Raw genomic sequence first — 12,954 nt, 5'->3', positions numbered from 1 at the left:
TGTAATGACAATGTATATTAAATAATATTGCATAGGGAATGACAATCTCTTAGGAGTGAACCAGGTATGTATGCATGTATGTTTGTATATATATATATATATATATATATATATATATAGTGTGAGAGAGAGAGAGTACATTGCTCTCACATAATCCGGACTCATCATGGACATAAATTTCACCAACATAATCGGGACGATCAGATTCTAGTCAAAACATAGAGCGGTAAATGGAAGTATCTAAATTAAGTTGATCTGGTAATCGGACATTCGATTGTATGTGTAACACGTTTAGTGTCACATGGCTGTGTTCAAGTAGACTTTGTTCAAACGGATTATCTTAACACTTGAGCCAATACATTGCTACCATTTACCACTAGCTGAGAAATATTTGGTCATTATTTATGGCTATTCGCGTCGGTTTTGGCTTGATATTCCTTCTCACAAACCTAATTCATTAATTCTTATTAGCTTGATATATTATTACATGCAGCCACTCATTCAGTAACAGCCTAGAAAACATAACTGGCCGTAGCAGCAAAAAGTTCGAATTTTATTCGATTATATTATGTTGTGTCAACATATGCTTTTTTTACTCTGTTAGATCTTGGCGTCGCAATTGGCAACTTAGTTAAAATTATAGAAACATGTGAGATGAGGTCAGCACACATTTCGAGGAAACAACAGTAGTCAGCACCAGATAATACCTCTGAAAATGGGAACCTGAACTTGGAAAATCGACGTTTCACGAGATGGAAATACGTTGTGGATACAAGGATTTGTGAGTAAAAGACACAATCTTATGGGGCCCAGCAATTAATTCTTTATATATTAAAACGAACATTAAGTAATTCAGAAGTTTATATCTATGTTTGGAATAAATTAATGGTATCTCATACCTTTATAATATTTTGGTGTCAACACACACACATACACACACACAGACACAGACACACACACACACACACACATATATATATATATATATATATATATATTGCTCCGCTACATCACAACTTGAACATTTCTCAAGATGGGTTTTGTAGGTCAAATTAAAGCCCAGTTGTTTTAGAACAAATGAATTGCTTTTGGTAAACGTGTGTTCATTACAACTGAAAGCCTGCATAACCTTTATATGGATAAGATTGAACAGAAATTACCAAACTGTAACTCTATGCCACACTCAAGTTACCTGAACATATATTTAGTTTGTTCACGTTCTTAATGTTAAGGAATTGAAACTTCATACTTCATACTATATTCATTCTGCGTGACCATGCAGGACATAAAATGGAAAGGATACTTACCTCCAGCATCTATCAGGATGAACTTTGCTCCCTGAAGTAACGGGAGCGCTTCACCGTTATAGGTGGACACTAAAGGACTAATGGCACAATACAAGGCAGCGACCTCCGGCTCCAAAGCTAGAATCAGCTGATTACTTGGAATTCCAGCCTGTAAAACGGAGTGCGAGACTATTAATACCATATTTGCCAAGGAAAGAAAGTCCATGAAAATTCATAATTCTTTTTAAAAATGAAATAATTACACGGTCTAAAGCTCATCTGACATTTTTAAGCAATCCCAACAAGCATGCTTGTTTGTTGTTTCTTAAGTCACACGTTATACAGACTATGCATTTCGAAAAGTAATCCTGAGTTTAAGCGTAGTGCCTATTTTACCTTCTACATGCTAATGAATCTTAACTGACAGGTACACATCATTTCGCTGTGTTTGCTGCATTACCGAGTTTAGACACATACACACAAACTCACCTATATATATATACATATATATAAGGTGAGGTAATTAAGAGCTAAATCTTTAATCGATTAAAGCGTTTTATACATTGCAAAGAACCGCTTCTGTATCTCCGTGTTTATTAGTGTTATACAGGTGTTAAATCAACTGTAATTTCTATGTTTCATTCACGCCTTGTGGTTATTTTGAATCATTTTGTTTTCTTGATTGCTGTGGTTTACAGCCCTCTGTGTGTTAGGTTTTCACGGATTACTTTTATTTTATAGACTAATTTATACTTAGGTGATTCCATTCTCTTCTTAAATTTATTAGATTTTCCATATTAGCTACTTGCGCCGCCCTCGAATTAGTATTATGTCACTTAGCAATTGAATTTACCGTAACTGCAGCCTCTCGCATGAACTGTTTGGCAGATTCATCCCAGATGGTGGGAACTGTAAGAACCCAACGAATCAGACTTTTGTCCAGGTAATCCATTCGTTGCTCGCAGATGTGTACTAGAAGATCATTCTTTAAATATTCGATGGTCAGTGCAAAAACTCTCAAGGCAGGTAGAACTTTACCATTCTCGCTTTCCAATGTCATATCACGTCTGATTTTCTAAAGGTAGGGAATTGATTATATGAGACAATCATTAAATTTGCATATCAGTGTGCAGAGCACGGCTTCACATTTAATGTCTGCAATTTAAATGGTAGTGGGATCACGTCTTTATGTAATTCCTTCAGTATCCATACTTAGAAGGCTAGAAGAAAGTATAATAATAATAATAATAAGGATTTATACTGGTCAGCAAGTATAGCGTTAAACCCTATAACAACAAGAAGTGTCAGAAGAGGAATGTAAGTTTCTAGATGTGGAGTACACGTGGTAGAGGCCAGATAGGTATATTGGACTGGAGCTACTAAATAAAATGGACAATAGTGAACAGATTTTGCATTTGATTCTGGATGGAATTGGTAGCCAGTCAACACGGGGGAGGTTTGCTCAGCATTTTTAGACTTTGAAGGATGATTCAAGCAGCCATGGTTTGAACTTTTCAGTTTCTATAGTAGATACTGAGATGAACCATATAGAAGTGAATTACAGTAGTCCATTCTTGAAAGTACCAAGGAAAACAAGTTATTTTGTGGCATCAGCTGAAAGAAAACTGTGAATATAGCTGATGCATCTCATCTCCACATCTGCGGCCTTGCATATGTTCATTATATGTTGGTGCAATGAGAGCGTACTGTCAATAGTGACATCTAGGTTTCATACTGACTGTGTGGATTTAATGTTGGTTTTGCTGATGCTTATTTGTTGAGGTAAAGGATGTGAATGAGAAAGTTTTGTGTGGTGATCAGGATGGTTTTAGTTTTAGCAGCATTCATTTGCAGCTTGTTCTGTATCGTCCATGACTTCACATCGGAAATGCATATCTCTATGACTTGGATAGTAGCCTCGACTTCATTTGGGCAGGTAGATTTGGATATTTGACAGTCATCAGTTTACAAATGGTGCGACACCAGAAGTCAATTCATAACACTTGAGAGCAGATGAGTGTATAGAATGAAGAGAACAGGGCCGAGAAAGAGAGCATTGTGGAATACCAAAACATCGATCATCTGGGCTGGAATGTTTTCCATTTATGGACACAGATTGTGTAATTAAGATCTGAAACATAGTGAGGCTATATTTTGAATGTCAAAGACGTGTTGGAGATGGTGAAGTAATATATCATAGTCTATTGCGCTGCAGACAAGTCAAGGTGGATGATGATACACAGTAATCTTTCCATCTATCCAGAGCAGATAGATGGTCATTAACTACTCTCAGAGGTGAAGTTTCAGTATTATGGTGAGGGCACTATTCAGACTGTACATTGCTAAAAAGACCATTAGCATTAAGATGAGATACAAGTTGGATTAAAACATATAAAGCATTGACCTAGCAAAAATATTTTGTAACAATAACTTTTTTGCTAAATTTGTAATGGCTTGGTCTAAAATTCTTCAAAAGACAAATATACATTGATCTCAAGTACTGTCTGAGTCAATCTGTTATAATGATAATATAATGATTGATTATGGTAATTCAAATGAGATACATGCTGGGATAGAGTAACTTTTTCTGAGATTTTTTAAATGAATGAGAGGTTAGAGACAGGGTGGTGGTTTTATTAAATCATTAGAGTCAATTGTCAATTTTTAACACAGGTTTTACAATGGGATTGTTGAAAAATGATCAGAATTTCCTGGATAAGCGAGTAGTATTGATAGCAGCGGTTAGTGAAAGCAATTCTGAATCATAGTACTCAAGCATTAATGATCTCAGAGTTTGATTGAGTTCACATGACTTTGGGGCACTCTTCGTTGAAAGGCTTTGGAGTGCTCTTCATCGCAACGTCAAGAACAAAAGTGTGTTTCCGGTAAGGTGACTGTCCCTGTGTTTCACTGCTGACACTAGCACTTCCCTCCACCGCGGTAAAAAAAATTTCCCGAAATTGATTTGTGCATCTAATTAAGCTGGTTTGTCCCAGTATTTGAATTTCCTAGTACATTAGATATTCTAATCATTAATATATATATATATATATATATATATATATATATATAGTTTTAAAAATCTTCCCCATAAAACCAAAGAATTGTTCGTGCTTCTAATTCAACTGGTTTAGCCCAGTACATGAAGTGCTTAGAGCATTACATATACTAATCATTATAAATATTTATAAAGTTTAAAAACAAAAAACTGATTTGTACATCTAACTGAAATAGTTTAGCCTAATAACTGAAGTGTTTAGTACGTTATAGATTATAGATACTAATCATTATTATTATTATTATTATTGTTTTATAAAGAAAACTACCTATCTACCCTGATTTTAAAAACAGTGCAATAGGAAACACATACTGGTAAAACCCATTTTAACGCGATGCTCGGGGTCCAAAGAATAACATCGCGATACACGTGGGATCGAGTTAACAAATTTATCGAAAAACTTCTCCATAAAAATGTGCATTGAAATTTCAATGTCATCAGTTTTAACTAACATCTTGATCATATATTGTTTATTCTGTTCACCGGGTTTCATCAGAGAGCAAATGTACATCGGTTTTTGAATTGTATACATGCCAATATGGCGTAAATGGTGCATGGTGAAGTTAAGGCAACATTAAACGTAGTGCTGGGATTAAAAATGTGTTAGAGATAAATATAAAAGGCTTTTCCGAGAGCATGTATTTATGATGTTAAAAATATATGTCACCTTAAATTACAAAATGGGAGCCATGCTGTCATTGCGTTATAAGCGAAATTGTGTTACAATATATCGCGTTATAACTGGTCTTTTTGGCCAAACTGAATGTACTATTCTATATAGACAGATTCGAATGCTGTTTACGGTTGCTGTGTATATTCTGTGTCACAGCTGTATGGTGATTATGATTCAGCTGAAATTGTGTTATCAAGCTTATTTGTAATAGACTGACCTTTGTCATGAATGAAATGTGCCAACATGTCTCGAAGGTCGACCAGAGAGAAGGTACATTTATTCCTTGACATAATCTCAATGTATACATAGCGTTTGTCAAGAACTTCATTTTGATAAGTATTGTTAATACTAAGCTTTAATAATTTGTTGTGGCACGATTTGTTGGTGGGGAATAAGGGATGCGGTGGAGTTCATTGTTTCAGTGTCATATAAAGTGAAAAACCAAATTCTATAATTATTGCAGATTTCCTTGGAAGCAGAGCAATATTACAAAAGGATTTTGAGATTAACAATGTAGAAATGCTACATTAATAAGTATTATTATAGCATAGCAGTAAATTGTGGACTTATAGTAATACATGTGGTACCAACTATTGGTTTTGAAGGTCAAAACAATGGTACTGAACTATTACCTTGGAAAATTGGTAATATTACTGCAAGTGTTTGATATTAACAAGGTAGTAAAGCATCATCAGCAAGACATATCACTACAAGATGGGTTTTTATTAGTAACAATGTCGTAATTTTACTATATTTACAAAAATCATTAATGCATATCATTAAACGTCATGCTTGTAGCATATTACTACATTAGGTTTTGAGAAAACCAAATCAGTGTTCCGCTCTCGCCTGGAAAATTATATGGTCATGCTACTACATGGATTTGAGGCAACGTAGTATGATTACTATATCACATTTGGAGATCACATACTCAGTGATACACTGTTAACTTGGAAAAAGGGTAATATTACCACATGAGTTCTATGATTACCAATATAATGTTGTCACTACATCAGGATTTTGGAGGTCACCAAACGAGTGGTATGCTTTCAAGGGAAATAGGGAAATAGTACTACATGATTTTTGTGTTTACCAATGTAGCATTCTTACTACAGCGTGGTTTGGAGATCACAAAAATCAGTGTAACACTGTTCCCTGGGAATAGAGTAATTAGTTTTACATGGGCTTGGTAATTAGCAAGATCAGGTTTTGGTGATCACCCATGATATTTTCACCGTCACCTGGAAATGCATAATATTACTACATGGGTTTGGGGTGATTGCCATGTAGTATTGTTACTACATCCTGTTTTTGGTGGTCACAAAAGCAGTTTTACAATGCCACCTGGAAATCGGGTTATGTTACCACATGTGTTTAGAGGATAGCTATATAGTATTGCTACTACATCTGGTCTTGGTGATTACAAAATCAGTTTTACACTGTCATCTGCAAATAGGGTATTATTACTACATGGGTTTAGGGATAAATGTAGTATTATTATGTAGTATTATTACTACAACAGGATTCAGAGATCACAAATCAATGCTTGGAAATAGAGTAATTTTACTATATGGGTTCGGGGATAGCTATATAGTTACTACATCAAGCAATTGAGATCACAAAATCAGTGTTTTGAAACAGGGTAATGTTACTACATGGGTTTTGGGGGATGGGTATATATTATTGTTACTAACAAGTTTTGGAAGTCACAAATCAGTGCCTTGGAATAGGGTAATGCTATTACTTGGGTTTGGTGGATAGCAGGAGAGCTATTTATTATTGTTACTACAGCAGGTTTCAGAGATCACAAATCAGCGATTGGAAATAGGATAATGTTACTACATGGGTTTGGGGTATATCAGGAGATCTATGTAGTATTGTCACTACATCAGTTGTAGTATTGTTACCACATCAGGTTTTAGGGATTACAAAATCAGTGCCTGGAGATAATGCAGTGTTACTAAATGGGTTTGGGGGATGCTATGTAATATAGTTACTACATCAGGTTTTGGAGATCACAAGCATTCTGTGCTTGGAAATATAATAATGTTACTACATGGGCTAGTAAAATTCCTTTGAAAAGGACAAGCAAGCAATTCCATTTTTATTCTGACAGCCATTATATATAAACTTATCACCGTCGTATAATATTCAGAAACAAAGAGTTTGATATATCTAAACTTATCACTGTCTTCTTATATTCAGAAAAAACGAGTTCGAATTGAAGTTTCCCAAAGTCGCACAGTAAACTAAAAAATAAAATCTAAGTACCTAATGCATTATACTGACCCGGTCCTGTAAGTGTATCTTGAATCGTTTGAAGTAGTACCATGTATGTAACTCGACTGCGTCGTATTCTGCAAACTGAGCATACTTGTCCTCTGCCTCGTATCCAAACTTGTCCAAAGTTTTCCCATCCTCCCTGACAAGAATAGTTGTTGGAGCTTTCAAGGACACGTTTAGGCTGTCGTTCCAAGTTCGGATCAATATATTCTTCGGGTCTTTATTGTACTCGTATAGGAAGGAACAGGCCCAGTTTGAGAAGTTTGTGCCCAAGTCAATGGCAGCAACGAGAATATACTCCTTATTTTCTTGCTATAATAATAATAATAATAATAGTATATTTATAAGCATGCTTGGTAGATGCTGATCACGCTTGTGTAGGTGTAGTTTTAAATGTGGAACAAGAGTAGATGGATTATGAAGTCTTTAACTGAAAACTGATGGTAAAATTCTAGAGAAGGGAGGACAGAGTGAAACATATATGATACAATACTGATTATATATATATATATATATATATATATATATATATATACATACATATATGTGCATACGTGTGTATAGGCTTTAAATTCACCGGATCATGTTCATAGGGTTCAAACCTCTGACGTTTCCCTCAGCCTGTTCTTTCTAAGGATAGAAATATCTTACACATCTTTTACATAATATGGATCCAGAGCCCATATATCAGAATGGATCTGTATATCTACGTACAAATTTAGACTGTACATTTAATCGGAACTTTAAAATTGCCAGCACTTTGTAGCATGAATATACACATGGGAATACAGTAGCAGTTCATGAACCAATGGGAAAATACAAAATACTGGAGGATATTTTGAGCATTATACATAAAACACATATTTTGACATTTCTAAGGCATGTATCCATCACAAATTCTCAGCAATACTTAAAGTGGCATAATTGTAAAATCATAAAGAAAATATTTTGCGCATAGCATAATGGAGTGTGGCATATAATGCGGAATGCTGAGAATAGCTGGGAATGCTTTTTCATGAACTGGGCTACTGAAGCAAAACCGAATTATATCTAGTGTTATGGACTGTTTAACTCTAGTTCAAAGCTGTTAATGCTTAGCCCAATCTTCCCTAAATCTGGTGTATGACGGCAAAGTCAAATTGTACCTAACTTTTGGGACTATTAAGTCTGATCCAAGTTTTAGCTAAGGTTCTTGATTATCGGGTTTGAAGTACTTTTTGACTAGAGTTATGACTTATAAAGGCTTAACTAATCATTTGTAAAAGAATACCATACTTTAGACTAATCCAAATCACCCTATCGTAGATCCTGATTTGATAACTTGGAAAAATTCACATCAAGTATTAAACTTTTTCTACTCGTATTTCCAGTAGCGATCATTATTTGTTTTACAGTTTAACCCTCTTGATGGAAGGTTGTAATCTGTGAATTTTGATCTAGCTATCCTAAGGTAAGTAAATAAATCGAATAATGAATGTACGATCACTAGGAACATACTACAGGCTTCTGTTATAATTTGTTCAGATCCAATTTCAGCAACCAAAAAGGTTTCAATAGCTATTTTTTTAATATTTTATTCGTAATGCAATAAACCAATTTAATGAATCAACAAAATGACTTCCTTCTATACGTCACGTCGACACCAATGTGTAATTAGGATTTTCAAATGGATAACTAAGAGACAAGCAAATATAATTATTGACCTTATCCTGGTTTGGACGTTGTTCATTCATTCAGTTAAAAGTAAATCATTTGAGCTCTGGGACTCGGGACACTGTCTTAAAATATATCCACGCTAGCATTATGAATGTCAAGATACACAATTTCTTAAGGGCATGTATAATATCAAGTAGTAATATCTAGAAGGACTGTAAAAAGGTTACACATATTGTCTCTTTTTCACTGGTATATTCGTCACTTCCTTGTTCTGTATCATCTTTGTCATCCACATGAAGACGCGTAGTTCTAGGCACCAAATCCACCTAAACAAAAGGAAAATATTATATTACTTCGTCGTATGTATACCTAAATAATTCAAACGATGCTTTCATCCAATTGCATCCTTGCTGCATCCACTCATTGTAACAGTTACCACCAAATGGCCAACAAGTACCAGCCTGTTAAGATTATATTGGTTGTAGAGTTTTAAAACAAATATTGTACATCGTAGGCGGTTATTTCAGAAAGCTCTTATAATTTGAAATGTTTGATGAATATATTTTCAGTATATATAATACGAAGACTTCCGATATATCGAGTCATGTTGCTAACTGTGTCTGCCACACTGAAATAAAGTAGCTTGTGCACATAAAATATAAAATATAATTTTTCATGCTTATTTTACTCTTCATATATCTCATGCACATTATTTTGGTGATGTAATAATGGACATAAAAGGGAAATAAAATAAGACAAGCTCGGGTTTACGCAATTATTTCAAAAGCTGCAAAGAGTAGCGAACGTCTACATCATAAGAAGTTTCTGGGCATGTGTAATTTAAAGAAAGATTTTTTTTACGTTAAATTAGACTCATGTTGTTTACCTCTCCAGAATCAATGCTTGTTTGCACCATAGTTTACATGTTGCCGCATCGTTCTGGGAGCGAATATAATCGTACAAATCAAAGATTATTCTCCAAAGACATTTAAATATTCCCGTATGACTGGCTGAGTAAGACATCTGAATGTAAGGGCTACGATGTACAAGTGGAGGATATAAACCATGCACCTGAGGCACTTGAAAACCAAAGAAAGAAAGAAGCCTCAATTATGTGTCAGTGTAATGCTCTCATCGTCTGCAGCGGCTGAAACATTTGTGATAAATCCTGGACTCCCGTTCATATGCTGGTCTCCCACACCACCGTACAGGACAGTACCGAGCAGCTGATGTGTGAGCGCCACAGGAACCACCTTCCAGAATTGCCATTGCCTCTCCTCTATTGAACTCATTTTAAACGGGTTCAGCATATCTTGGTATCAACACCCAACGTGATCGAGGAATACCGTTCACAGGTTCTCAAGGACAATATCGAGGTACTCTAGTATAGGGTTCTGAATTAACCCTTTGATACTCTGAGATCGACCAATGGCAGCTCAAATTGATGTCTGGATTATAGACACCTCATTGCAGTGAACGGTTCGTACGCATCAGGCTTTGACCGGTTAGAATATACGTCTCAACTCGATTGTGTCAATGCGACACCCGTTAGGAGAACCGAGGTAAATCAAATAGGAGAAAACATAAAACAGAATCTATCAGGACAATCTCACCAGTGAGGAGGTGGATAAATACATTGGTTACGCTGCAATCCGCGCACGACTAGCGAAGGTCTATGACATGCTCCATCTCAATTAGGCCCGCACCATTAGTGCTAAGTAGATAAATAGTTCGTGCCCCATGTTCTAGCCTGTAGACCTTTACGTAATGCACGAGTCTGCGTTCTAGTTCTCCAGGCGCATATAAGCAACGCAGACAGGTATTTGAAGGGATGTAGATTTTCTTCGAGACGAGTCACGCATCACAGATGATGTAGGCGTGGCATTTGCAAAAAATGCCATAAGTCACTCAACACAGGTGCAGTCACATGTTTCACTTTGTACACTCAGCCGCGCTAGTGGAAACCAGCATTTGGAGTACTGGTGCCCAAACAGCCACTCATATAGACTACGGTTGAACCTCTCCACAATGTTCCGCGCAAGGTGTACACCAGGTACGATGTTTTTGGCCAAAACATGGGACATGACGCTTTTTATTTTAAGGTGCTTCTTCAAATACATCCTAGCAACATTGTCTGACACTTTTGCGGCTTCTGTTGGAATGCTGATAGTTGCCATATCCTTCCAGTAACATCGCTGTTTACAGTTAATATGCTGCTAACTTATTATTGATTGCCTTTTCGTAGTTTTAGAAATTACAGCAGTCTATTGTTTATGTCAAAACCCGTCCTAATTTAGTAGAGTAAAAAGCAGCGAAAATAAAAAATACTTGCACATGCCAGGAGAACTGTGTCTCTAATCTGTCTTATTATATGCCCATTGTTCTCTCCATTAACTTTACATGGTCACAATCGTGCAATATTTTACGATATTGCACACCTTCATATTACACTCACGTGGACGACACGTGTGCCAAATGGTGTATTAGGAACTATTTGGTAAGCAAAACATGTCAATCATGTAGTAGACGCTTTGCATTTCGGTTGATTAAGTTTGATTTGAATGAACTAAAGCAGCTGTTTCGTGGACTGTCACATATCAGCTGCTTTGCGATATTCCGCGTTAACTTTTTTGACACAATGTTTCGGATTTAGGCTAGTGATAGACGACAGACAGGTCATATAATTGATGGGTTTCCTACAAATGTCATGTAAGTGACAATGAATAACGTGTCTTCTTTAGATGATATTACGAACACAAAACATATCGTTATACATGTGCATCTTAACTTTCCTAAAAACTGTACCGGTACTTTCTTAGTTCCTCAAGTCCAAATTACATGAACCATGTCATGGGTTGCGAAGCATGATTACACATTTCGAACTTATACTGAAATTTGGACTACATTCTAAGTGCAATAACATCCTCCTAATTGCATTCAAAATGAAATGAATACTATATTCCATAGTGTCTTTTTAATAATTGAAACTGAGAGAATTAATGTTTACCCCATATTATAATTCCAAATATTCAATGGCACATAATCGACTTTGGACCTCATCAACGATGGATAGGACGTGTCAGTTAATAGCTGGATCTCGGTCAAAGCTAGATGGCAGTGGCCAAGCATTTATCTGAAGACAGGCCCAATACATTAGAGAAATGGAGACCCGTCTTGAATCAATCCCATATGATTATTGAAAAACATGCAGTGGCAGCACGAGTCCCGAAGGAACTGGAAGGAAATGGCTGCGGATAGAGTGTATAACAGGTCTACCTCATTCCGCCTCACAAAATCGTCCACCTAGCGTTTCAACCTCACCAAAAGTGCACCAAGCCGACCTGTTACTGAAAGTCCAACGACTAGTTATCACCCACGCGACGATACTCTGGATTATCATATCTGGCAGTTTCTCTGTAATGTTGGAATAAAATTATAGGCCTTTATGCCATGAATCAAATGTTATAACTAAAGGGTTATATAATTTTAAAAATATTGGATATGATTGTTTTTGGACGTTTAACTTCTATTACAATGTGTGTCTGACTTCAGTGCTACTCGATACTTGTGAATTAACTCCTGTTTGAGTCTTTGGGTTACAGGATGAAAATTATAATATTGCTTGTAAGAGCCAACAATAGTATTTGACTATGAACTATAGATTTAAATCAGACTGAATCAAATGTTATTTACCTTGTTTTAATGAATTATTTATAAGTATGCATGGTAGATGCTGATCACGCTTGTGTAGGTGACATTTTGAATCTGGAATAAGAGTAGATGGATTATGAAGTCATTTGCTGAAAATTCAATTCACAAGCTGGATTGTGTGCACCGTGTGCATAGGTATCTCCGACGAACTCAGGGAAGTGGACGACACCAGGAAGATGGCCATCATCGATAGAGAACTCACCAGACTAAATATCAGCATAGCTGCCCTCCAGGAAACCTGGCTCGCCTCTAGTGGCTCCCTCAGAGAAAAAAACTACACCTTCTTC

General features: G+C 36.1%; 1 protein-coding gene across 6 annotated transcripts in view; it reads right to left on the bottom strand.

Annotated features, from left to right (window-relative positions):
* Positions 1 to 12,954, bottom strand: part of LOC149783479 (heat shock 70 kDa protein 12A-like) — an 80,981-nt gene that overhangs the window by 5,050 nt on the left and 62,977 nt on the right. For 5 of the 6 annotated variants that reach the window (XM_089931728.1, XM_089931732.1, XM_089931730.1 and 2 more), the window contains 4 exons: positions 9,184 to 9,282; positions 7,307 to 7,612; positions 2,140 to 2,361; positions 1,308 to 1,455 (listed from right to left, as the gene is read on the bottom strand). In XM_089931728.1, coding sequence (XP_089787854.1) covers positions 1,308 to 1,455; positions 2,140 to 2,361; positions 7,307 to 7,612; positions 9,184 to 9,282 — 775 coding nt within the window. The remainder of the gene's footprint in view (positions 1 to 1,307; positions 1,456 to 2,139; positions 2,362 to 7,306; positions 7,613 to 9,183; positions 9,283 to 12,954) is intronic. The other variant, XM_089931733.1, reaches the window with a different exon arrangement.

The sequence above is a fragment of the Sinohyriopsis cumingii genome, chromosome 14, assembly GCF_028554795.1.
Source record: "Sinohyriopsis cumingii isolate HCF-2022 chromosome 14, ASM2855479v2, whole genome shotgun sequence".
In the NCBI taxonomy this organism is placed as follows: Eukaryota; Metazoa; Mollusca; class Bivalvia; order Unionida; family Unionidae; genus Sinohyriopsis; species Sinohyriopsis cumingii.
The sequence above is the reverse complement of the archived record's forward strand: the minus strand, read 5'-3'. Positions and strand labels throughout refer to the sequence as shown.